Source organism: Augochlora pura, chromosome 2, assembly GCF_028453695.1.
Source record: "Augochlora pura isolate Apur16 chromosome 2, APUR_v2.2.1, whole genome shotgun sequence".
NCBI lineage: Eukaryota > Metazoa > Arthropoda > Insecta > Hymenoptera > Halictidae > Augochlora > Augochlora pura.
In genome coordinates, this window is record NC_135773.1 from 5,762,303 (window position 1) to 5,786,678 (window position 24,376).

The following is a 24,376-nucleotide window of genomic DNA, read 5'->3' on the forward strand; positions in this document are numbered from 1 at the left end:
GATTGTTTAATTCTACACGAATACTTTAGAAAGCCTCTACATTTTAATAATAGTAAAAGCAGAGCTTCGTGCTTTGAATTAACAAAAATAAAATACAACATAGATCTCAATCAAATCATCTATTCTATGTAATATCAACATTATATATCTATAATAATATCTTAATAATATCTACTAAATATCAAATAGTTAAAGCTTTCCAAAAAAAGTCACCAAACATTCTCAACCACGTGTGACAAAATCATGATCATCGAACAGCATTGTTGTCGTTACCAAACTGCGACACCCTGCGACAATCCTCGTCAAATCAGCAAAATTTTCGCCGCGACGTCGAACTCTCTCGTACCGAACACTGACTATTTTACCGAAGCTGTAGCGAATGCAGAAACATCCGCAGTCTAACGATATCCTCCCATCCGTTCGCCTAATCCGGACGATAACGACCGTTCGGAACCATCCAAATCGAAGAAATAAATAATGTAGCCGTGCCGGGGAACGCCGAGGAAAAGCGGGGCAAAATTCGGGCGGCAGTGGTAACCGAAACGAGGCCGGATCTCCCCCCCCGAAAAAAAAAGCAAATTCTCTCGGCGCTCGATTTTTCACGCGAAAAATGATCACGAAATGCCTCCGCAGCCTCGAAAACACAACAGAGATATTTCGGTGGTCCCTTTCAGGCGGCCCCGACGGGTGTGTATCCACCGACCCGAGCACACCGTTAAAATTTGTCGCTCGCGAAGTTACGATAAGTCAATTTACACGGGCGCCGGTGGAACTGTTCGGAGCCGCCGCCCCTCTGCTCTCGCTCCTCTCTCTCTCTCTCTCTTTCTCTATTGCTCTCTCTATCTCCAACTCTCTCTCTCTCTTTAACCCTCTGTAACTCTCTCTCACTCTCTCTGTTTCTCTCTCTCTCTCTCTCTCTCTCTCGTCCGCTCTCTCTCGTTCGCTCTATCTCGCTCTCTCTCTCTCTCTCTCTGGCTCGCTTGATCTCTGTCCCTCGCACAGAGCGTGTACCTCCAACTCTGTCCCACTCTGACGAACCGGTGAACCGGAAACACGCGCTTACGATCGTGGCAAGGATCGATACGTCTCGTTGCTTTCGCGTAAACTCGACCGTGAAATGTACAATTCCTTTCTCTGATTGCGCCCGATAATAAACCGGCGCCCGTTTCGGCTGGAACCTCCGCAGATCGACAAGCCGGGTACACCTGTGGCGGCGGCGAGGGGGTCGCGCAGCTGTACGCCAACTATGGGCGGAATCCCTGGGCCCTTGGCATCGCGAGTCTATCATCCGCCATCGTCGCAGCAAACGCCACCGCAGGGCTATCAGGGTTTGCCGTCCCGCGGCAATGAGCCACCGCAATCGTCTTCGCCGTACAGCAACTTACCATACGCCAGGACCTCCATGGTACAACACGCTCTCGGTGTCTCGATCGGAGATGTGTCCGGCGGGCCCGTACGCGCCCGATAACGAACCGCAGGATCTCCATAAAGTTTCGCTACGGTTTTACCGTGCCCGGGGTTCGCACCCTATCCCCCCCGCCCGGTAACACAGCGGGGGTCAGTTTACACGCGACCGGACTGTGGATTTTTATGCATCTATGGCTCGCCGAAGTTCTCGAGCACCGATCGAACAGCCGGGGTTTCACCCCTCCCCCTCCCCCTCCACCCATTCTACCGCTCGCCGGCGGAATAATCCGCGCGGCGATCATTGTCAACTGTCACCAATCGCCGAATACACTGACGAGCGGCGTGACGTAGCGACACCATCCCCAAGCTTTTTGAATGTTTCGAAGTTCTGGATGGGAAAGGAGTTTGAACGAGATCATGCGAGGTGAAAGGGTATGATAAATTGGGGACATTGAATGAGTTTTATTTGCAATTTTCTGTCGATACGCGGGTTCGCGTAAAGAGGTATTTTTAGGGGTGCATAAAATTGTTTTACCATATCATTAGAAACGTAATTATATCTGTTAATAATTTGGAGATTTATATTTTTTTTATCGGGATTTGAAAAGCGCGATTTGACGTACCCTCGATGAGTTTTTGAAACGTTTTCTTACGGATATCATAGCTGGCTGCAATTATCGCGTTTTTAATTCTATGTTTTGAAACGATTTTCTGTATAGGCGTTCCTTACAATTATCATATTTCAGACATTTTTCATTGAGTTTTGATAAACAGAACGCGCTGGGTATTTGTTAATATTAAATCCCGTTTGTCTGAAACCATCGTTTTACGATCAGTATATATAACCGCGTTATCTTGTTCGAACGTCCATTCTACAGTATTATTTTCGTTAATAAACGGGAATAAATTATTTTGCAGAAATAATAAATTATTTTAACATTTCATTTATTCAAAGTTCCCCCCTAAACCACAGCACTGCTACCGACGAAAATCATTTTTTAAAAGAAGCGCAATTCTTTTTTTCAAATCTCACCGGAACGAATTACACCTGTCGGTTTTATATAATCTTTTTTGTCCGAAAATATTACTCGATTATCAATGAAAGATTCATATGAAGTGGCACGCCTGAATAAAAGAGGCTGCCTGAATTTAAAACAGTTCAACGTCTAGAATTAACTTACGCATTTCCAATATCGATGCATGTTTGCTCGAGCGTGCTCGAGTCTAGCCAAGTTTTATGGCGTGGTAAAAGTTTAGGTGCGGTCTTCAATTTTTGCCTTACGATGTTATAATTTTCCATTCGAACTCTATGCGTAGTCCGTCGAGAGATGTAGATATTGCGATTTAAAACATTTCTAATTTTATTGCAGATTATTTAAGAATTACTTGCTGTTGTATAATTATTCTTCTTTCTATCTTTTTTATTTTTACTATAATTAACTTGGTTATTTAAAAAATTCAAATTGACCAAATTCTCTTCTTCGGTTAAATATTTACCACGAAGCATTGCTGCTATTCTCAATATACGATTTTTATAAATGAAATTTGAGCTTTAATTTCTAAAAAATGCGTTTTATTAGGTTACACAGATCAGGTTATAAATGTAAATGTATTGAACTTAGTATAATAACGACGGTGTTATAGTAATGCAACGACTAAAAACCAGAACTTTCATTGTTTCATGTCTTAAGTGGCTTCAGCAATTTTATAAATATTTATATATATAATCGACTTTTTTACATTTCTATCCAGAAGTTCGAAGTACTCAAAAATGGTGGTGGTGCTATAGTTATGCTCCTTATTGTAGTCCCCTTGATACGCCTTTGTTTATAACTTTGTTGTGACACGTGGTATCTCTATGGTAACAGTTAACTAATCTACTAATGCTAAAAGTAGTCAACTAATTGGTGATATTTGACGATCATTGTATTATTCCGCTTGGGGATGCGAATGGGTTAACGGAGCTTCGAATTGGAAGCGTTGCTGTGAATAATGTATTAAATTTTTGATTATTATAAAAATCATAAGCTTTCGCGGCATTCTTTCTTGCAACAATAATTATAAAATTACTGCTTGACACGTTGATTGCTAGCTCAGCGATCACTTCTGGATCGATGAGATCAAGGCATTCGATGAAACAAAGACTGAGAAGTTGATGTCAACGACGTGAACTTCTCTATTTGTTATTTCATGAATCACAAACTTCGATATACGGATTTTGTCAGTTTTGAGACATTAGATTTTGGGTCAGTATAAATTGTTCCCTCATCCAATTGTGGGCAACGTGGTAGCCGACGTGTTAACCCCTTGCACTATAATAACGAGTCGAACTCGTGATAAAGATTCCATACACGATCTATTAAATATAAAAATTATCAACTTCGTCTATCGAAATTAATTAATTTCGTCATCGAAATCAAATTGAATTTTTCTATTATCAAAGTCTGGAAACAGAAGTAAATAAAGAAAATGGAAGAAACAAAAATTATCTGGTCCTATTAAGGAAACTAATATATTAAGGAAATGAACAATATTAAAAAGAAATTAGTGCTAATCAACGCAACGTGAATGAAGTCATAGCTCAAGGGGTTAAGACAACTTGAAATGTTCTTTGTTGCGAAGGAGCGAAATTTTTCGGTAACTTCTATTTCGGTTCTTATTTTAGTTTCGTTATTGGTTCCGGGAACGTTACTTTATCGATCCTATATCGGTTCCGAAACGATCTTCGTTTATTTTCTTCGTTAAAGTTTACTCCGAATTCTCAGTGCATGTCCATTAAATCGGGTATCGTAAACGATCGAGTCGTTTCAACATACGAAAAAGGACGGACGAATTATCTTCCGATCTACAATCAACGATAGAAAATTATTTTGTCAAAAATGATAAAAATTAAATTATTAAAAAAAATATTGCATTAAAAAGCTGTACCAAAACCATGGTTTTAATTGTAGGACGAAAGATAATATGCTTCGTCTTTCAGATACCTTATTAATAATTAATAATATTATCAAATCACCGATCACCTTATTTTTAATCCATTGTTCACAAAAGTATTTGCATAAACATCCGCAGTCTACGACAATTTATAACGAGCATTATGACAAATATTGAAATTTAAAAGAATACAATAATCAAATAATTTCTAGAGTTTAATCTTATAATGCCATCGCGTGATTACTATAGCGATGCTTTTCGACAAGTAGCCTAATATACATATTCCTTGAAACATCGTCAAACAATTCTCTGAACAAATTCGACTTCCGCCTGAAATTGCAAGATCAATTAATCTGAACTGTTCCCGTATCAAGCAACATTTGTAAAAACATCGCGAGAGAGAGCATTGACAAAACGTTTAACGTTGTTTAAACAAACCGTTCTCCAAATCGCTGGATCGGGCGCAGCCGCGACACAGCTTTATCCTCCGGATTAATGCTGTCCAAGCTCGCTAAAGATAGATCGGGACTCCTCTCGCTGCACTTCCATTGTCAAGAAAACCGAGAGATTAAGTATAACGTTATCCGCGTCCGACTCGAGAATCGCACAGTTCTTTGTCTTCCACTATTTTCGCTGTCGCTCGCTAACAAACGAAAATAGCATGGGAAGTCTGCGAACTTATGGCGAACAATACCACTCTGGCCAGTGTGTAAACTGATCGGTTATGATCGCTCTGCGGATCTTAATGCAATATTTAAAAATTGGGAGAACTTTCGTTTAACCCTTTGCACTCCAGGCTATTTTCAGCCTAGATCTAAAATAGCTATTTTAAGCTGCATTTTGATTTTATTATATAACTTGGTACAATTTATGAATACGAAATTGAGTAAATCATAAACCTGTTACGCTTTCAACAATCTTTTAAATAGAAGGCTCTTTAACCCTTTTCGGTCGTATGTCTACTCTCAGCCACCAAAGCAATTTATTTATCTCTTTCCATCTTTTTTATTTTCACATAAAATTAAAACATATCATTGTGTTACATACGTCTAAACATTAAAACGGAGTTAATAAATTTTGTTTTTCCTTCTTTTATTATCTTATTATTGTCCGCTGAAAGAAAGTTAATTACGACCGCAAAGGGTTAACAATGTGAAAATTATTTTGGAAATGAAATAACGATTTTCATTGGCGCCACTCGAGTGCCAAGGGTTAAAACCAGTCCGAATTGTTTAACCATATATGTGACGCGCGCATAAGATCCGTATTTCAATTACGATGCGAACGCATACGGGGTTGTCGAGCATCAAAATTTCAGACGTGTTAAACACCGTACAATGTACGGACATCTCGCAGCGTCGCGCAGAAACTTTATGAACCTCCGCGGTTCAATTCGAACAGAGGCGGATATGCTGCTCCTATAATTGAGGCGTGATTACAGGTTTCTTACGTTTAATATGTACAGTGCTCCCCCACATAATCACGCTGGTTCAGCCGCCGCGATTATATATAGACGGCAACGAATACGAATTTGCAATCGTTCATCTTAAAAGAATCGTCTCCTCCTCCTTTCGGAGAAGCGCGCCGAAGATACACGCGGTGTCTATAAAGCACAATTATTAAAAGGGGGAATACTGTACTCGTTCTATAGAACCCACCTCTGCATAGCATTCGGAACGGCCGCGCGCGCGCGCAACACATCCGCATAAGTGTTTTCGCGGAACTCCATTCATTTCGTTGCCTGTTACAGCTCAGTTTCGATGGTCACGTAAGGTTACCGAATAACGGGATGACCAACATTCCAGGCGGTAAAACGTACGTATCTGTTCTCGTAATTATCATGACAAGGTTAATTGCAAAAATATACTGTTCGCCGTCGGACGACACTTTTAGGAACGATTAGTTTTGCGAATCGTCGTTATTGCGACTGTTTTTGCTTCGCTGACGCGTGTACTAGCGTATTCAAATCTTAGCATTTGTTGACAGAGTACGGCAAAATGGCACCGTTCGTTTGTAGTACCTGTTTGAAATATTCGCGGATAAACAATGTCGCGTTTTGGGGTTTAAGAGACGTTGGAATGTCGTCGTGAAAAATATTGCGATAGATGAGGCAGCTTAGATATTTTATCTGGAGAGATGTAAATGCTAATTGAACTTTAAATTTTATTGCACTGTATAGGTAACATTTTAAGTTTCTCAGCTGAATAGAAATTGAAGGGTCATCTTTCATCGCATTATGTTTTTCAGCAATTTAGTTTTACAACGAAAGGACTTTGAAATTATTTCTGATTTAATAGCGACGGCTGGATGAATTCATTTTACGCAGAACGACTACGCAAACTCTTCCAAATACATTAGGTTATTACAATATTATTGAAAAATAGCCATAACAATTTTTGATACATAACGCATGTAAATGACCAAAAATATAATGGCAACTATACTGGATTCGAGGAGCTTGTAATTCGTTGACAAAAATATTATATATAAATTATATAAATAACTAAGAATATAATAACTATACTATAATATACTACCATGATTACTATACTTTTTCAAGAACTTAAAATCGTTGACAAAAATTATATTTAACAGTTGCTAGATTTGCGTATAGAGAACAATTTAAGAACAGAGCAATTTATTTGAAATTAACAGCAACAGATTTATAAAACGTCAGAAGACGTGACAGAGTCGCTATTAAAAATCGAACATTCGATATGTAACATCTTAACACTTGGAATTGCGTTATCGATACGCGCGCGGGAACGTTTCTGCGTCTATTTCCGGGGTATCGTTGAAGCGACGGCACGCGGAGCATTTGTTTCGGGGTGCCCGCGTGTTTCCCTGTGTAGATACAGTTCGGTGTTTCGTTAAACGCGAGCTTTTAAGTAATCGAAGGCATCGCGTTCTGGCAACGACAAAGCCATTAACGTTTTACATTTCACCGCAGAGCAATCGCGTTCCACGCGAACGGCGAGGGTGAGATGCAGCCTGTGGCATTCCCCACGGACGCTCTGATAGGACCGGGAATTCCACGTCACGCGCGTCAGATTAATACCTTGACTCACGGCGAAGTTGTGTGCGCTGTTACCATCTCGAATCCGACCAAGTACGTCTACACCGGCGGCAAAGGGTGCGTGAAAGTCTGGGACATAGGACACGAAGGCGGTGGCAGTACCAAGCCTGTATCGCAGCTGGACTGCCTGCAACGCAACAATTATATTAGGTCAGTTGTCTTATAGTTCTCCAACCGACCCTAATGAATTAACCGCATTAACCCCCCCTCCCCCAAACCCTCCCCGCTCCCGCCGTTATTTTCTTCAACGTCACGGTAATTAGAACTTCGTCGCGTTCGATTATCTCCTCACCGAAACTGGAAACTATTTATCGCGTATACCTGCATTCTCGCTGCTTGACATTATTCGACTCGTCATATTATTCATTTTATTAATTTAGACATGCGACGAATACTTTTCAAAATATTCTACTATTTCTTATTTCATTGCTATAATTCGCAAACTATGAGATAGGAGAAAGTACTTCTTTCGCTTGAATCTAGAAAAAAAAAGAGAAAGAATATCGGTGATTTGTTCATAACTTTTTACAGTTGTTTAAAAAATTATTAAATCGCATACTACATGATAGACTTGATCAGAAGAAGTAAGTTTTGTTTCAAGACTTTTTCTCCATTGTTCAACAATAAGATAAAAAATGGCGGAATATTTGAGAGTTAATTTCCACCCCCTTAAGTGAATTCAAGAAAACAAATTGTGTAATACGCGCCTACACATGCTTTGTATATCCTGAAAGCTTAAAAATATTTTTTTTCACCAGAATCGGTGATCATCCCTTACAAGTGTAACCCTTTGCGGTCCTATTAAATTCATTCAAAGCTGTCATACCGGTCGTAATTAATTCTCGTTGAACGTACAGTAATACAAAGTGTGCAAGATTAAGTAGATATAATATTTAGACATATGTAACACGATAAAATATTTTAGTTTTATGTAAAGATAAAAACGAATAAATGAATCGCTTTAGTAACTGAGAACAGACATAAGACCGCAAAGGGTTAAAACTAATCCCACAATCCGCACTTTAATCAGACCTTCAGGAAGGTTAAAATCGTGTCAGGAAAACTTGCGAAGCCTCCCGTCGCGTTACCCCTTTCCGCTCGGAAACCGAGCAACCCCGCGACCCGAGAGCCCGGTTACCACCGAAGCGAATGAAAAAGCCAAACCTTTGTTCGTAGATCGGTGAAACTATTGCCGGACTGTAGAACGCTGATAGTCGGAGGCGAGGCGAGGCAGCTGATCATCTGGGACCTGGCCAGCCCGACGCCGCGGATCAAGGCGGAGCTGACCTCCTCAGCGCCGGCCTGCTACGCGCTGGCCATCTCGCCGGACTCGAAAGTCTGCTTCAGTTGTTGCAGCGACGGCAACATCGCCGTGTGGGATCTCCACAACGAGATTTTGATTCGGCAGTTCCAGGGGCACACGGACGGCGCCTCCTGCATCGACATCTCCGCGGACGGCACGAAGCTCTGGACAGGGGGCCTCGACAACACCGTGCGTTCCTGGGACCTGAGGGAAGGCAGACAGCTGCAACAGCACGACTTGAATTCGCAGATATTCTCCCTGGGCTATTGCCCGACCGGGGAATGGCTCGCGGTCGGTATGGAGAACTCGAAGGTCGAGGTCCTCCATGCATCCAAGTCGGATAAGTACTGCCTCCTCGTGCACGAATCCTGCGTCCTATCGCTGCGTTTCGCGACCTGCGGCAAATGGTTCGTCTCCACCGGCAAGGACAATCTGTTGAACGCCTGGCGCACACCCTACGGAGCTTCAATATTCCAGGTGTGTATGCCCGCGGTCGTGTACGAATCTTCACGATGTAAGGATTCGGCAGGACGCTCCGAGTATTCCTGACAGCGGCGGAATTTGCGGAGCGGTGCACGTAGATGTTGACGCGGAAGATTTCTTGGACGTCTGGTGTATCATGGTGGTTGCTCGATACGGAGGAAATTCGGGGTTCTGAGACATTTTTTCGCGGGGCGACTACTTTTTAAATAACTAGTATATGTAGGTGCGCATTGTATGGGCTAAGCCTCTAAAACAAGGGTGTGTAATTTCTTAACCTCCCTAAGTCATATTAGAAGAAGAGGAGTTCTTTTAAAAGATCCAATTATCGTGCCTCCGGATTAAAAATGTATAGAAAAATAAAAGTTTTGTGCTTTTAATTATATCATATTAATGAGCATAATAAAAAAATTATAGATCATCAATTTATATATAATAATTTTCTTTTTATACACGTTTTTAATCCGAGAACAGGCTAATTGGAACATCTACCCTCTAATATTAACTAAATTACGTAATAAATATAGATTATAGATTATATATCAATACTGCATACAACTTAATTCACAATTCAAACAAAGATTAAATTTACTTGGACGTGTGACACATTGTTGCTAAAATTAAACTGCCATATGTTTATTAGTAAATTCAAAAACAATATTGACACAAGAGCAACGACAGAAAAAGATTTATAATTTAATGATGCTTTATTCTTATTTCATAAGTTCGCTTAAAAATAATCAATCATATAAAGGCACGATTTTAAAATTTACTAGAAATAAAATCAGGGTTAATAAGCTCTGTAATACAAGTACAGCAATGTACCATAAAGTACAAAATGCCCAGAGGAATGAAGGGGAAGTTTTATGAATCGATCTGACGTGTATCGTTCTGAATTGTTGTTGCAGTCGAAGGAGTCATCGTCGGTACTAAGCTGCGACATCTCCGCCGACGACAAGTATATCGTGACCGGGTCCGGTGACAAAAAGGCCACAGTATACGAAGTGCTTTACTAAACGCACTCTATAAAGGACGTTCATGTTTTCACCCTTTGTCGAAATCCGAACTCTAAAGAAACCGCGGCTCTCCCCCGTAACCACGGCACCTTTTCTCGCGGGAGATTCCGGGAAGTGAGACTTTTAGCAGCCTTAGGAACCTAGACTGTTACTACTGTGTATATATTAAACGTGCAAGTCTATACAACGCTAGCGTTTTAAGAGATGCCAGAAGAGACGGGCGCTGGAGGGAGGAGGGAACGGCGATCATCCAACGTGGCGAGCGAGCGAGCGACGACACGACTTGCGGAAGAAAAATCAACAAAAACGAAAAAAAATGCAGTGACGAACGAGGAGATTATAGAGACTTACCACGTGAACCCGATGTGTGTGCCAGAGAAGCTGTATATGTATATTAGAGTTGCGTGCGCATGGCCCGATTGTACCTACGATGGTGTGATTTTTCCGTATAGGGAACGGAGAACTCTTTCTTTGTTTCCGTGTGTGTGTATACAACGAGATACGCGTTCAACGGGACATTGCCGAGCGATCATGCATGCTCGTCGAGTGACCGGTAAAGCCTTGCAACTGGTGATGCTAGATATGATTTCGTATAAATACCTAATTGTAAAATCCACACACGGCCGGAGGACAGTCGGTGGCGTACGGAGAAAATCCTGGCCGATGCCAAGATTCTCCGCGGCGACGATGACGCTCGACGTGATCTCCTTGAGCCGGGCCAAAAAATTATTCTCTTCGAAAACTTTTTCAACTGTTTTTGCAACCACTGTCCCCCTGTTAGCGCGTTGCTGCTAGATAGTGACTTTGCCGCCCGCTGCGTACCCTTGAACCCTTTTGGAACAGTGAGCGGCCAGACGCCGAACCAATTCTCGACATACACACACAAGCTTGTTACAGTTTCCCCATGGATAATTAGTGATCACGGAGGAGTCCGCAACGACACGATAAACTAGAACACGTCGACGACTCAGTCTACACCGTGGCCCCCAAAAATACTTCCGTTCAACCGTCGCGAAAGGGTTCAATCGTTTAAATGTTTCGCGGCACTTGGATTGCGAATCATCGGCACACGGCGATCGGATAATATTCGGAGGAGTATCGTTAACTGGCGCGTCGAGCAACGATCAATCCGCTGTTTCTACCTGAAAAAGGAAAGTAAAAACGCAAGACAAAGCTGTGCACTGCGAATGGCGCAGCGTTTGTTGTGTATTATTTAAACGTAACTGGCCATGACCATTAATTTTAAATATATCGATTAAAAGTGATTGTCTTTTCTATTCGAGGACGCGCGGCGATCTCGTGATTAACACTCTGAATTCTTTGCAGTGAACTGCGGCGCGGTGTTGGGGTAAGTAAATCGTTATTTATCTATTTACGGAACTCTGCTTAAATCATTCTCAGCTTCCCTATAATCGATGACGGCAAATTCGTTCGCAGTCGTAATTTGTCTAATTGTTGGTTGGTTCGACCAACGATCATTATCATTCTTTAGTAATGTAAACGCTTTGGTAAACGCATAAAGATCCGCAATATAGTTTTGCAGGATAACATTTCCGTATAATTTTAAATTTTAAAACAATGACAAGGTGCAGAAAATTACCAAAAAGACGTAAAAACGTATTTCTAACGTTTCGAATAAATCTTTTATTATTGGACCACGGATCTTTACGCAGAATTAAATTAAACGGCACCGTCTTAACATTCTTCTGACTATCTTTTACTGATCTTCATTGATTCTTGAAACTCGCAGTCTACGCAATGCACAATGACTAATAACACAAGGAAGCGATTTGTTTCAATTGCAGATGAATATGACTTGCGATTCGGGCGAGTAAAACTTCGTAAAGCAGTTATATCGCATGAGTATATGTGTAAGTGTACGCGTTGCATAGGCACGCGGCTCATGACTGCGACATACGAGGTATCCTCCTATTCCGTCTGGTCGGACGATGTCTATCTGCGCCTGAACAGGCAGACGCATCGAAACGCTGACCACGCCGAATGGAGACGATTTTAATGTCGCTAGTTGCGCGCGTGTATTATCGTATCTGATTAACCCCATAGCTGTGTCACATGGAAATCGGTAAAGGATTTTGAAATGTTCACGAGAGAATGAAATAGCTCGCGCTTGCTTCGAACGTTTGAAAGTAGAAAGAAACATCACGATCGCGTCCGTTAATTAAAATAGTGTTTAAAAGACAATCTCCTTGTCAGTGCTCTCTTATTGTGCTTACGAAACACTTTAACGCGACTCTGCGCGCGTTATCTGAACGTATTTCTTCTTTTTTTTTCTCATTTTCGAGCGTGGGAACGAAGCAGAAATTACTATCTCTTAATGGATATTATTTTCGATGTTACGTTTATGATAACACTTTCGAATAGCTTTTTAGGAATTTCGTCAAGAAATCGAAACCGAAATTTGTAATTGATTGTTCTACGATTAACGACTTTTAGTGACAGCAACATTGAGACATAAAATAACAGTGCTAATATCATAGTCTGTATTGTATAGAAGAAACGAAGTAAAGAGAGACCCGAAACTGTAAGTTAACTTCCGTGTAAACGCTGAAATAACTATTGTAATTGATTCTTCGCTTTCGGTTTCTTCCGGGTTAGTTGCATTTTATATAACGAACTGCAACTTGAAACATGGAACATTCGCGAGTCCTGTTGTGAGCATAGTTGCAACTATTTTCTTGCGTCGGATTTTATTATAAAAAAAACAAGACGTATTCGGTTGTATTGCGTACGAATGAGTGTAATTAATGAACAAAACTCCTTGTACAAAATTCTTAGATACGGACTTGGATAGATGTAATATCGAGTAATGAATAAAAAGTCTATGATTTATTCGTAAATGAACAATCAATTTTTCATTGTAAATTTGTTCGACACATCCTCAAGTGATATTTCATTCTTAAATCGACTGTTAGTTTAGTGTATGTGTCAACGATAATGAATAAACCACAGGATCTATGCATTTATGGTTAATGCAGATATGTAAGACACAACCAAATAAATGAATTTAATATAAACGTATAAAGCCTTATATTATTTTTACACCCAACCGTCGTAGAATTACTAAATCAATTTCGAAAACATTGTTCTCAAAAGTAATGAACAGAGAGGTTCATAAGCACTCGAAGATATCACTCTTGTAGACAAAAATTATTATAATATTTTCAAAATTTTTGTAACATTCCATTTCGTTACAATTAAGTCATTAATTTCTGCTAGTTTTATTTACAACAAAACGTTCTACTTGACTCCTGTTTTTGCAATTCATATAAACAATTTTTATTTTTTCAGTCAGAGAGAGAAAAAGAGCCACACAATTATGTAAACATCAACATTTAACCTCTATCTAGATTTTTTATGATTCTGTCCTCCAGTTAAAATAGAATGCAAACTAACGATGCGCAAAAAGTCGAGATCGAATCTCTTTAAATATAGCAATATGAGACAACAAATCTGATTAAAAACTAATAAATTATGAATATTGTCAGTGAGTGTAGCGAATAATCTAATCTAAGATCCACATCTTTGTTATCTTTAATCAGTTCGTACATGCGGTTCTACTTTGATAAGGCAAACTGGTTTTTCAATTTAAGTGCACGTTGATCCCCGTAGTTTGCAATCTATCATCTTCCTCGTGGAATTTGGAACCACTTAATCCTTAACTGGAGCATTAGGATATTCAAATTTATGATAATGATTATTTAATGTGTATTAATGTATCCATTCGATAATTTGCATAGCTCTTCATTATAATCTCGATGACGTAAAGCAAAATTTATTTCCATTTACTATCTTGATACAAATAAATAATAGTCGAATTACCAAAGTAACAAAAGATCAATATATTTTCTTTTTCCTTCTAATATTTACTTTAATGTTCGATCCAATTGTCTAAAAAAATATTTTTTACATAAAATCGCTACATTTCATATGACAGATTATATTTGTTTCATCTGTATTTGCACATACAGACGAGGATACGCGATGGAAAGGGAACGAAGAAAAATAGGAAACGAACAACAGGAATTAATCGTCTTTACTTCCGGTAAATTTTCGATGTATTTACATTTACGTGTATCTGTGTGTACAAGATCGTTAAAAACATTAAATGTTTATGCTCGCGTTACCATTATATATTCATGTATTTACATGTGTATTCGTGTGTACAAGATCGTTAAAAACATTAAATGTTTACAGGTCTATTTTTCGTATTGCCCAGCGCGCATCGTTCGTATCGCTCCTATTCATCTGTGTCTATATTTGTCGTCCCTTTTTCACGTTCTCTCGTACACGTTCACTCATTCTGTCTCACTTTCTCCTTTTTCTCCCATACACACACGCACGTTCACACAATCTCCTCCACAACACATTTTTAAATATATTTCACATAACACCGCAGTTTATGTACAAGTAGAAAAGACCTAACAACAATATCGACTATCACACCTTATACACCATTGTAAATGGCTGTTACATGTACACGTAACCGCGTATCTAAAAGACACTCTTACTGATTCGACACGTCCAACTTAACACCATCTTTGCATCGTTTGTTTCTGGTTACGGTTAGGTTCGGTATGTATCATCCGTTCAAATAAAATCAGGATCGTGCAGATAATGCAAACTCGCTTTGTGGAAAAAAAAAACAATTTGTTTCGCTTCTTCGGTGATCAAGTCTTTGTGCACCCACAGTGGTTCACAACGAATGAAACGCCTCCAGCGATATTCCCAGATTTTAATGGAACTTCGTACACGCGAAGACTTTTTCTTACCGTTGCAGAGTACACGGCGCGGCCGCGGGCAGTTTACAATTTCCGAGACGTTTAACTTCGCAAGCAGCTTAAAGTATTCCTACTTCTTGAAGAAAATGTTTAGCTCAACATCTATTTAGCGACTTTTTAAAATGAGAAAAATATGAATCTGTCTTGCAAAAAAGTAAAGTTAATCCTACTTTCAAAGTACCTGACAATCGATCCATATAGTTTTTTAGATATTCAGTAAGCTGTAAACTATTTTGGTAATACATATTGGAGATGTATCCTACAAAGGTAGAATAAAAAAGTCTGATGCATGTCAAAGAGTTGAATAAAACTGGAGAGTGTAACTTGAACCAATTTCCTAGTCAGACGTACTTCTCATCATCGTAATTATACGTTCATGCACGAGTTTCTTCCGTTCTCCCTGGTATGTACAAACTATAAAATACATAACGCAGCTACTTACGTTGTAAAGTAACCAATTTTACAGGAAATGTACAGAGGTGAACGGTGAATTCTTTACGCTTTTGCGTCCGTTAGGACTTAAGTGTACATGACGCCTGGTTCTATACTCGTTGGAAGGTGTCTTTGAACCGATAGACAAAAAACTTTAACGTATCTTGGTAGTAAAAAGGTATACGTAGCAGATACACGATAGACAATGCTGAACTAAATATGTGAGAGGAAAGAATTTCCATCGAAATTGTAAATTATTTTACACGATTAAAATTGCGCGTTTGTAGTTAATGGGAACATACATATAAACAAGTATGTTTCGCGTGAATGTAAATACATCGTAAAAGTTGTTAAAAAAAAGAAAGAAGGAACGAGTCCGTTAGTGTCATTAGTCATTACTTTTTTTTTCTCACGCGGACATCAAGAGATTCGACCGTGCACGTAATACGTTTGTAGCAGTGTAAAAAGGTTCGCTAAGTTTGGACAGAAAAAACGAAAAAAAATTCTTCGAAAAAAAACTCGACAACCTTCCATCGTGCAAAATATAAAAATTCTTGCGTCCTCAGAATGATTATGCTTACTAAGCGCAGACGTAAAATACATTTGGTCGTAAAACTGTACGCTTCTTGCCGGAGTGAGGGCGTCCTTTTTATACATCCTTGTCCTCCCGCGAGAAGGTCCTTAATCCTAATAAAAAGCTATCAACGATTCGTACAAATTGCGTTCACAGATTTTATGGCAACAAAAGTAACCATCTTTTTTTTTCATTCCCTCCGACGTTAATCATAGTCCACTTTGTGATACGCTGAGTCTTATCCGATATTTACTGTATAATGAACAGAAACAAAAAGAAATGAATTTGGACAATAGGTTCAATTAATACCATACCAGTCGAAAAATTAATAAACAAATTATTGATAAAAACTAAGCACAATTGTGCCTGTTTGTTCCACGTCGACCTTCGTCATACTCGGAAGATGGCCGACGAATATTTCCTTTACTAGAGATAAAATGATCACGGAGACAAGTTCCGTGTCGCTTTACTCCCGTCCCCCCCAAAACCCCCTTGTTTACAACGTTGCCAGATTCAGTGTTCCTCTCTTAAATTCATGTGTTTATACATTTAAGAGTATATCAAAATAATTTAATTTGTGACTAGTCTTGCCTCTCGGTAACTTCATCTGACAGACACGCGGATAAAATCCTCTTCTTTCTCTTTACAAGTTCGACAAGAATCAGAATGTCTAGAATACACCGATCTGTCCCGCGAGCAAGTCCATCTGTCACATATACGTTTACCTAGAAAAGCTATAACCAGTATTTATAAATTTCCCTCTCGTTAAATATCACATGCGTTCTAACCACGTTTCACGTTAGAACGCGTTCGGCACAAATAACGAAATTAAATGGAAATAGAGCCTGGCAACGTTGCCTATACATCGTGTTTGTGAAATACGTAACAGGGTCCTTATTTATCGGTATGGTTTCGCATTCACTCTCGGACGTACACTATATTTACAAGTCGCGCTAAATATATCTATTATGTATATACTATATTATCTTACTATTCTTAAGGCTAGTTTAGCTTGCTGCACACACGTGACGTGGTCCATGTGACATTTGAAGACACTGGGTGGTCAGTCGCTGTCGGAGCCCACTGCATTAATCTTTTTTCTCTTTTTCGCTTGCTTTAAGTTTACGATTTCCTCCTCCTGTATTTAAAAGATTAAAAATTATGAAAAACAAGTTTTATACTTTAGAGTAACTGAACTACAATCGGCGTCGAAAAGAATCGAACTTTACACATGATGTCTCTTATGACTCATAGAAGTTACTATATGTATTCTGTCGAATTTTTAATCGTTACCTCGCTGCTGGATGTACTGCCGATATGATACCGAGGAAGTGGCCTTTTCGATGTAGACCTCTCTCTCGTATTAGCACCGGTTTTTCTGTGACCTCCTTTACCAGCTCCCCCGCCACCTCCAGCTGAAGCTGCCGCGTGTTTTCTTGCTGAACTCGTTGGCGGAGGTGGAGGAGGTTCGTTTTCTTCGTTTACTTCTGCTAAAGCAAACAAATCGCCGTAACTTTTTCTTAAGGAATCACTGCTAGCCGCTTGAGCTTGTTGCAGAGCTCTTTGCATCCCTTCAGAATGGTAGAGCTGTAGCTCCGCGGAGGATGTGCAATGTTGTCGTAATTGATCCAGATGACCGAGTACTTGTTCACCGGAAGGTGGACCGGGTTGTTGATTGTGTTTGCCACCTGTTCGTTTCCGTTTATTCGGGCTAGTAGCTGGATAGCGGGTGCTTAAAAGATTTGCGAGCAGCTCGCCGAGTTTTTCTTCGTAATCGCGACACCAGTAACGCAAAGCTGCCACAACGAACATGTCTCCATCCACATTTTGTCGTGCAAGCAATTGTCGCAAAAGTTCTAATGTCGGCCTGTTAATAATTGTTCAGATAACATGAAGAGATGTCATAAGAAAGATGACTCAACTTATAATTCTCTCATACAGTTTACTTACTTTTCTTGTTTAAGCATAAACAATATCGATGTTAGTGCTTCCGCATGATCACGAAATTGCAGTTTGGGTAAAACAGGCAGTACGTAATCAATCGGGAAATCATGGGCAAAAATTAATTGCCAGAAACAATATTGTTCGAACGTTTCCCAATTTAAGCTGGCTGTTAACAGAGACGTGAATGATTCCTTCTTTAACATCTTCAAGTGTCCCTGCATTATTTGACAAACTAATTCTTGCAGTTGGCAGGCGTCGACTGTTGACACAACCAAATGCAAGAGCTGAACATTTCCTAGAGCCACGTTTTGAAATTCCATGTATACATCAGGCACAAGATAACACAGCATGAATATGTTGTCTTCATGGCAGAGCTAAAAAATCATATGATAGGTTGACATTTCGTTTTCCCTTTAATTGTTTCGCCAATAAAATTTGAGTTCGTATCGATGATGCGTACCTTTAAATCTGACACTAAACACGCATCCAACTTCTTTTCCCGATGCGCGCAGAAGTCTTTATACACAGATGCTTTAACATCATTTAATACGTTACTGGAATAGAAATTATCAGTGAATAACAAATATGAAAAATAATGCATTAATATTACTTGCTTTTACATTCGTGTGATTTAAATGTTATAACACCAACCTTGGTTCACCTTCTCGTTTTTCTTCTTCTCTACCCCAGACTTTTAAAAAGTAAAGTAACAGGTACCCTATCCTTGATTGAATAGTTTGTAGTTCTGCAAGTACCCGAGCTAAGAGTTTCCGCCTATTGTCCTCTTCTTTACACAACTGAAATTGATTTCGAAACATAACAAACAACGGTGTACTTATACTATCAGTCAAAGTTTCTTCATTCAAATTATCCGTGGGGAATATTTGGGACGTAATTTGTGACGATAATATAGTTGATATGCAAGAAGCCAATGCTGGTATATTTTCTGCGTCGATTTCATCTTCTACCACCATTTGCACTATCCTTTCCATTGTTTGACACCTCACTTCATTGTCCGTTTCACTGTGCAAGCTTTCCACAGCCGTCCTTAATTCTTCTGGTTCTAAGATTAAGTTTAATTGAGATGTAATTTCTACTTTTTTCACCACACAATTTGCGTTTTTTTGTTCATTCTTTAATTTCACAGTCGCCAACGGAACGTCTTCTTCATCTTCCTCTTCAACTTTAGTCACTATCCTATAACAAAAATTACATTTTGCCAATTTAACATATCACATTACAATTTTGTTTTAAAATTAAACAACTTACCTCAACGGCATTTCTTCCTCCTCATCGCTGAACGCTGGTTCTGGATCTTGACTCACGTGATTATTTTCGGCCGTTGTGTTAGATGTATTTTCCAATGGAACTCCTGGCATGAGATCCTTACTAAGTTCCTCCATTTTACCTGAATATATCGGAACCTTATTTCCTGCTTAAAAACATCATGCAAAAACCAAAGTTAGTAAGCATTTAAAGTGCTATAAGCTTGAAGAAACTGTGAATAATAAAGTTTGTTAAAAGAAAAGTACAAAAAATGAATTTTTGAATTGTGTTTCGAAACGATGATTGAAATAGTGATGTATTAACCCATGAACTTTCATATGAATACAGATCTCTATGCCTCGTTTCTATTTGATATGTACATGATATTTACAAAATATGTGCACTTACAGATGTTTACATATATGCGTGATATTAAATAATGCACCAATAATGCAATGTCTACAGTCATGTAGCATTGTGCAGTAACGTGTTAGTATTTGTGCAGTATCTTATAATCTACCATAGAATAAGCGTGCAAAAATTTATAATAATTTTACCAGGATCTGCATTAGGTGGTAAGCAAAATTCTTTAAATGTTTCCCTTATTTTGCTTCTCAGTTCGCGATCTAACTTCGGACTATCAAATAAAGGATAGAGGCTCGGTAAAACACGTTTCTCCAAAATTTGTCTTAATGACGAGAAGATTCCGTTTCTCACTTTCTCAGTTAATGGTGGATAGAAGTTTGGTATTATCTACGATGAAGAAGTATCAATAAATACTGACGAAATTAAAATAGCTGTTGTAGAAAGAAAATTAATATTTATTCTTACCCTGCATAAAAAGTCTAATAACGTGGCAGTGACAGGTGGATGAGACCTCATAGAATTGTGCATAACAAGAATCGCAGGTTCAATGTTCATTATGTTATCTTTCTCTGGTTCAAAAAATAACCAATCATAAAATAAAGCCAATTTAGCATTGCTTGCAGCCACAGTTGATGTACAAGTGGTAAATAACCATCCTATTACTGCCCATCGCGGTATAATATCTGAACACAATAACTCATTTGTTGGATGAATGACACCAACAATAAATCGTATAAGATCACATCTTAAAGATTGTGACTCAGGTGTGGCCAGGTACTGTCTTTGAAACCAATCTTGGTACCGTTTATGGTTACCAAAACGCACTTGACTCGTCAAGAATACTAATTTCCTTTCCATGTCTGGTGTAAGCCTAGATTGCAGAAACCTTCTAGAAGTTCGAGTTTGTAAAAGTTGTAGAACTCCGCTAAAATTTGGACACAAGGATTTTGGATTCAGAAGCATATCCTTCCAAAGTGCTTCAAATTCTGGAATCCTTGCTACATTTTGTAGTAAACGGACTAAATCCCTAAAAATAGAAAATATTATTTAGTAGTTTAATCAAATCATTCAAACCTGGTAAATTATAACAGCTGTTAATAAGTGCGATTTATTTACCTTCCAATAACTAAACAATCCACCATACGTTCTCTGATCAAAGATACTGTAAAAGTAACTTCTTTCTGGCGTAAACCAGATAAATGAGGTGCATTATGGTCTTCTATTAATCGCAAATAGGTGTACACTATAGATGCTACTAAAAAAGGAAACTTGTCTAGCCACGGTCGGTTTTCTTGAAATATATCTAGAAGAGCATCAACTAAGTGCAAATTTCTTGGAGAAATATCACCACCAGCCGCATGCCTCAACAAACTTAAACAAAGATTATCCACACTAGCTACACTGGTTCTTATCATTTCCCTCACAAGCCACAATAACTGGCTCCTAGTTACATCATTTAATCGTAGGTATCTTTCAAGTACTAATTGATTAAGATGTCCTAAAACAATTGCAAGACCGTCTCGTGTAATTAAAGTCAAGTCTCTGTAACTTTTCGCAGCACTTTGAGGATCCGTCAGAATAACCACTAATAATCCCAAAGAAACTTCTTCGTGCGTTTTGTCTTTGCACACTGCATTGTTTAAAGTATCGTGGGCTTCCTTTTCTGACAGTCCTGCAGTCAGGTTTTGAAGCACTGTGTAACATCTTTCAAACTTCTGAAAAAGAACAAAACAACAAAGTTACCATGGTGGTTCTCAACAATGTCATAACATTACTTGTTTCGAAAATCGACTTAGCAGTTGAAAGAAACAATCGCGTTACTAAAAAAAACACCATTTAAAAGCTTCAAAATATGTGATCATGAGTGATCCTATTTCGTTAGAAATACTGAAATAGCAACGTCGACGACGTGCATTCGCATTACGTCATATCTATTCGAATTCTAAGGATTGCATTACAGGCGTAATTGACACGTATTAATTTCATAATTATGTAAATTATTTGAATATTGCCGCTAAGACGCGTGGTTCGACATGTGGCGCCCCGCGGTCAGCGACGTGCGCGACCGTCGCAACAATGGCGGAGCCCCTCGCACCCGATACGTATCCAGTGACTATTTCAAATATTTATGTTACCTCTTCCAAGTCGTCCTTATTCTCTATGCAACTCGTGCTGAGTAGCCGGGACGCGGGAGTTTTCGTTTGTTCCATTGCTGCTGGCTGGTCCGCGGCCGTCCCGTGAACGTTATTCCAGGCTCTGTCGAGCCCTCAGCCCTCAGCCCTGTGCCCCTGGCCGCTTGTGCTCGCCTCCGTGCATCGTGATCGTCTCACTGCCTCCTCGTACTCTGTCTCTCTCTTTCCCCACTCTTCGTCTCTCGCGCGGTCTCTTCACTCTGTTTATTCCTTGCCACGGACCTCCCCGACTCCCTGAACAGTTCCGATGCGATTGCGCATTGATACATGCGCCTCTTCGCTTCTCGGCCTCGCTTAGTGACGTGTGGTCCCCACCACTAACGCCAATCACCGTGCGGACCAATCACAATCCACCAACCCGTACACACTGACCGACATTGGTGGGGGTACCGTAGAAAAGTATGTGGTACTGCTTACAGGAACGTATTTATTAAGGGTGCGCACCGAGAGGACGGTCACCTCAGCTCAAAGTGTCTGTGAACCTTCCGACTCCTACCAGTATGCACACCGTGCTAAACCATACAAAAGGGTTCAGTCTCTTCCCGCGTTTAAACGGTTCTCTTTTCATATGTCATACGATCCTGTATCGATTAAATTTTTTCCCCCGTGCATCGTAGACCTACATATGTACAAGTATGACCCACTAGCGAGCGTTTTGATTTATTACATTAGACAAACGGATGTTTAGCAGTAATTAAACTCGTATAAATACACATCGCGCTCATGCGTATGGATCATCGCGTGATTTGAAAGCATCGTAAATCGCATCGTATAACGGATAATGGGGGGAATGTTTGGCGCATTAGTTGGCTGGTTCCACAGAATGCAGAAATGTACGTATTCCAGCAAACTGTTGCACGCGTTTCGAAACTTTCGAACGGAAATAACGATTAATGGTGAAATAACAGTTACGATGTTTTGTTGAAACGTTATTGTATCCGAGCATAGCAAACGATTAGGTAATGCAATAGAGGAGAAAAAGTATCTAATAACGAAAAGTATACTTATTCACTGATCACAAATGAGAATGGTACCACGAGGTCATCGGCATCTCGACTTCAAATTACATTGAACTTTATAAAAATAACTCGATGTACCAGCAACGGAATAAATGCTACGATCGCATTAGTGTGCTTCAGGAATGATATTACATCATTTTCGATGAGTAATGTGTACTCTGCGAGCAAATGGAAAGGAGACTTCCGAGAAGAGTTACATCAAAAATTGTGAAAATTGTTAGTGCAAGGGCGCGTTAGTTCATAGCTATATAGATACGAACCTGTGGCGTGAAACTGCGCGTGCGTATATCACATACGCAAGAAGAGACCAGCCGACTACATGGTATTGCGTGCCCGGCCATGCTTCCCGCTTTTCGTTTCCTCGTGTTGCTTCGTGAACCTCTTCACAACCTTTTCCGGATCCTGGCCATTTTGTGCTCGTGAACTTCACACGAACGTACTTGGAGTTGAGCGACTGTTATACCTATACTCGCATTATCACGTTTCATGGGATATATGAAGTTGCATCGCAGCGATACATCCGTGCACGTCAACCTAACCCCTAATAAGTGCAACAGCCACGGACCTGGCATTCCATTATGATGTATAAGGCTTTCCTTCAGGTATCCGTGATCCATTTTCCTTCCTCTTTCATATTTAAAAACACACTGCATAACCACCGTTTCCCGTATTATTATCTTTTATCGAACAAAGCATGAGTCGGTTTTATCTGTAACGATTCGACACTTCTGTCTTAGAGATATTATAATTATATCATTTCAACATCATATATGTATTTAACAAATAAATTGTTCAAGCAGATTACTGTTCGAATTTCATTTAAATCAATGCAATTATCGGGTAGCCTTCTACGCAATCATCAGCTGCATTCTACCGTCTTTATAAAAATTGCTTTTATCCGAATTGCGTGCTATTGAAATGGCTTTGTTTGATTACGACTGTTTCAGTCATTTGTGTAACGATTACTACTCTATTGTTAGTTGGTATACAAAATAAGACAGTAAAATGACAGATTGGCAAACAATAGAACGAGTAAATAGTATACTATTACTCTCGTGGCATTATCGTGAAAAGGAAGTACGTTTCCTAGTAATTTAAAAAGTAACTTGAATGTGCGCCGGACGAAGGTGCAGGGAGAAGTGACCAGAAAGTGGATTCTACAATGCTTACCTTGTCTACTATACCTTGTAAATAATTGAAAACGTCAATGAACGCATGCGCAGAAAAGGTACTTGTACATAGTCTCATCAGGATCGTATATGACATAAACGCTGAAGAGGGGATTGAGTATGTTCGAAAAACATTGTAAAAATCACTTCTTTCGATTCGCTGGTCAGGTCATGTATTATTCATGACTAAACCCTGCAAGTGGTACAGCCCTTTCAAATATCATAAAACATAATCGCTTAAACGTTTTAACAGACTGAACAATATAATTTCAGAGCGGCTTTATTGATTTTTTATTGTATGACACACGCTTGTTTATTCACTCATTTTATTGGTTAAATTTACTTTCCGATCGCCGTATGCACTTTATACGACTATTAGAGGGACTTCAATTACTCTTT

General features: G+C 39.4%; 2 protein-coding genes across 12 annotated transcripts in view; one reads left to right on the forward strand and one right to left on the reverse strand.

Annotated features, from left to right (window-relative positions):
• Gro (TLE family member transcriptional corepressor groucho) overlaps positions 1–13,221 on the forward strand; it is a 152,161-nt gene extending 138,940 nt beyond the window's left edge. For 7 of the 10 annotated variants that reach the window (XM_078187819.1, XM_078187809.1, XM_078187862.1 and 4 more), the window contains 5 exons: positions 1,187–1,405; positions 6,092–6,156; positions 7,292–7,567; positions 8,594–9,197; positions 10,109–13,221. In XM_078187819.1, the coding sequence (XP_078043945.1) occupies positions 1,187–1,405; positions 6,092–6,156; positions 7,292–7,567; positions 8,594–9,197; positions 10,109–10,216 (1,272 nt within the window). In that variant the 3' untranslated portion in view covers positions 10,217–13,221. The remainder of the gene's footprint in view (positions 1–1,186; positions 1,406–6,091; positions 6,157–7,291; positions 7,568–8,593; positions 9,198–10,108) is intronic. The other 3 variants (XM_078187869.1, XM_078187877.1, XR_013494631.1) reach the window with 2 other exon arrangements.
• A 1,031-nt stretch (positions 13,222–14,252) lies between these two features.
• Positions 14,253–22,098, reverse strand: Ints3 (integrator complex subunit 3). 2 transcript variants are annotated; one of them, XM_078194991.1, is made up of 10 exons: positions 21,733–22,098; positions 20,714–21,312; positions 20,063–20,624; positions 19,789–19,984; positions 19,235–19,373; positions 18,617–19,162; positions 18,426–18,519; positions 17,972–18,339; positions 17,315–17,888; positions 14,253–17,159 (listed from the first exon to the last, which is right to left on the reverse strand). In XM_078194991.1, exons 1-10 carry the CDS (start codon positions 21,805–21,807, stop codon positions 17,085–17,087), a joined length of 3,228 nt encoding a protein of 1,075 aa, XP_078051117.1. In that variant the 5' UTR covers positions 21,808–22,098; the 3' UTR covers positions 14,253–17,084. The 2 variants fall into 2 exon arrangements, with proteins under 2 accessions (XP_078051117.1, XP_078051107.1); XM_078194981.1 differs by having other exon boundaries at positions 19,235–19,400.
• Positions 22,099–24,376: the final 2,278 nt, after the last annotated feature.

Excerpts from the sequence above, each read along its gene's own strand:
- Ints3 (XM_078194981.1), bottom strand. The coding sequence starts at position 21,807 with ATGGAACAAACGAAAACTCCCGCGTCCCGGCTACTCAGCACGAGTTGC. Across the intron at positions 20,625-20,713 it reads GATTGTTTAGTTATTGGAAG|GGATTTAGTCCGTTTACTAC; the intron begins GTAAATAAATCG and ends TTCTATTTTTAG. Across the intron at positions 19,163-19,234 it reads GAGGAAGAAATGCCGTTGAG|GATAGTGACTAAAGTTGAAG; the intron begins GTAAGTTGTTTA and ends TTTTTGTTATAG.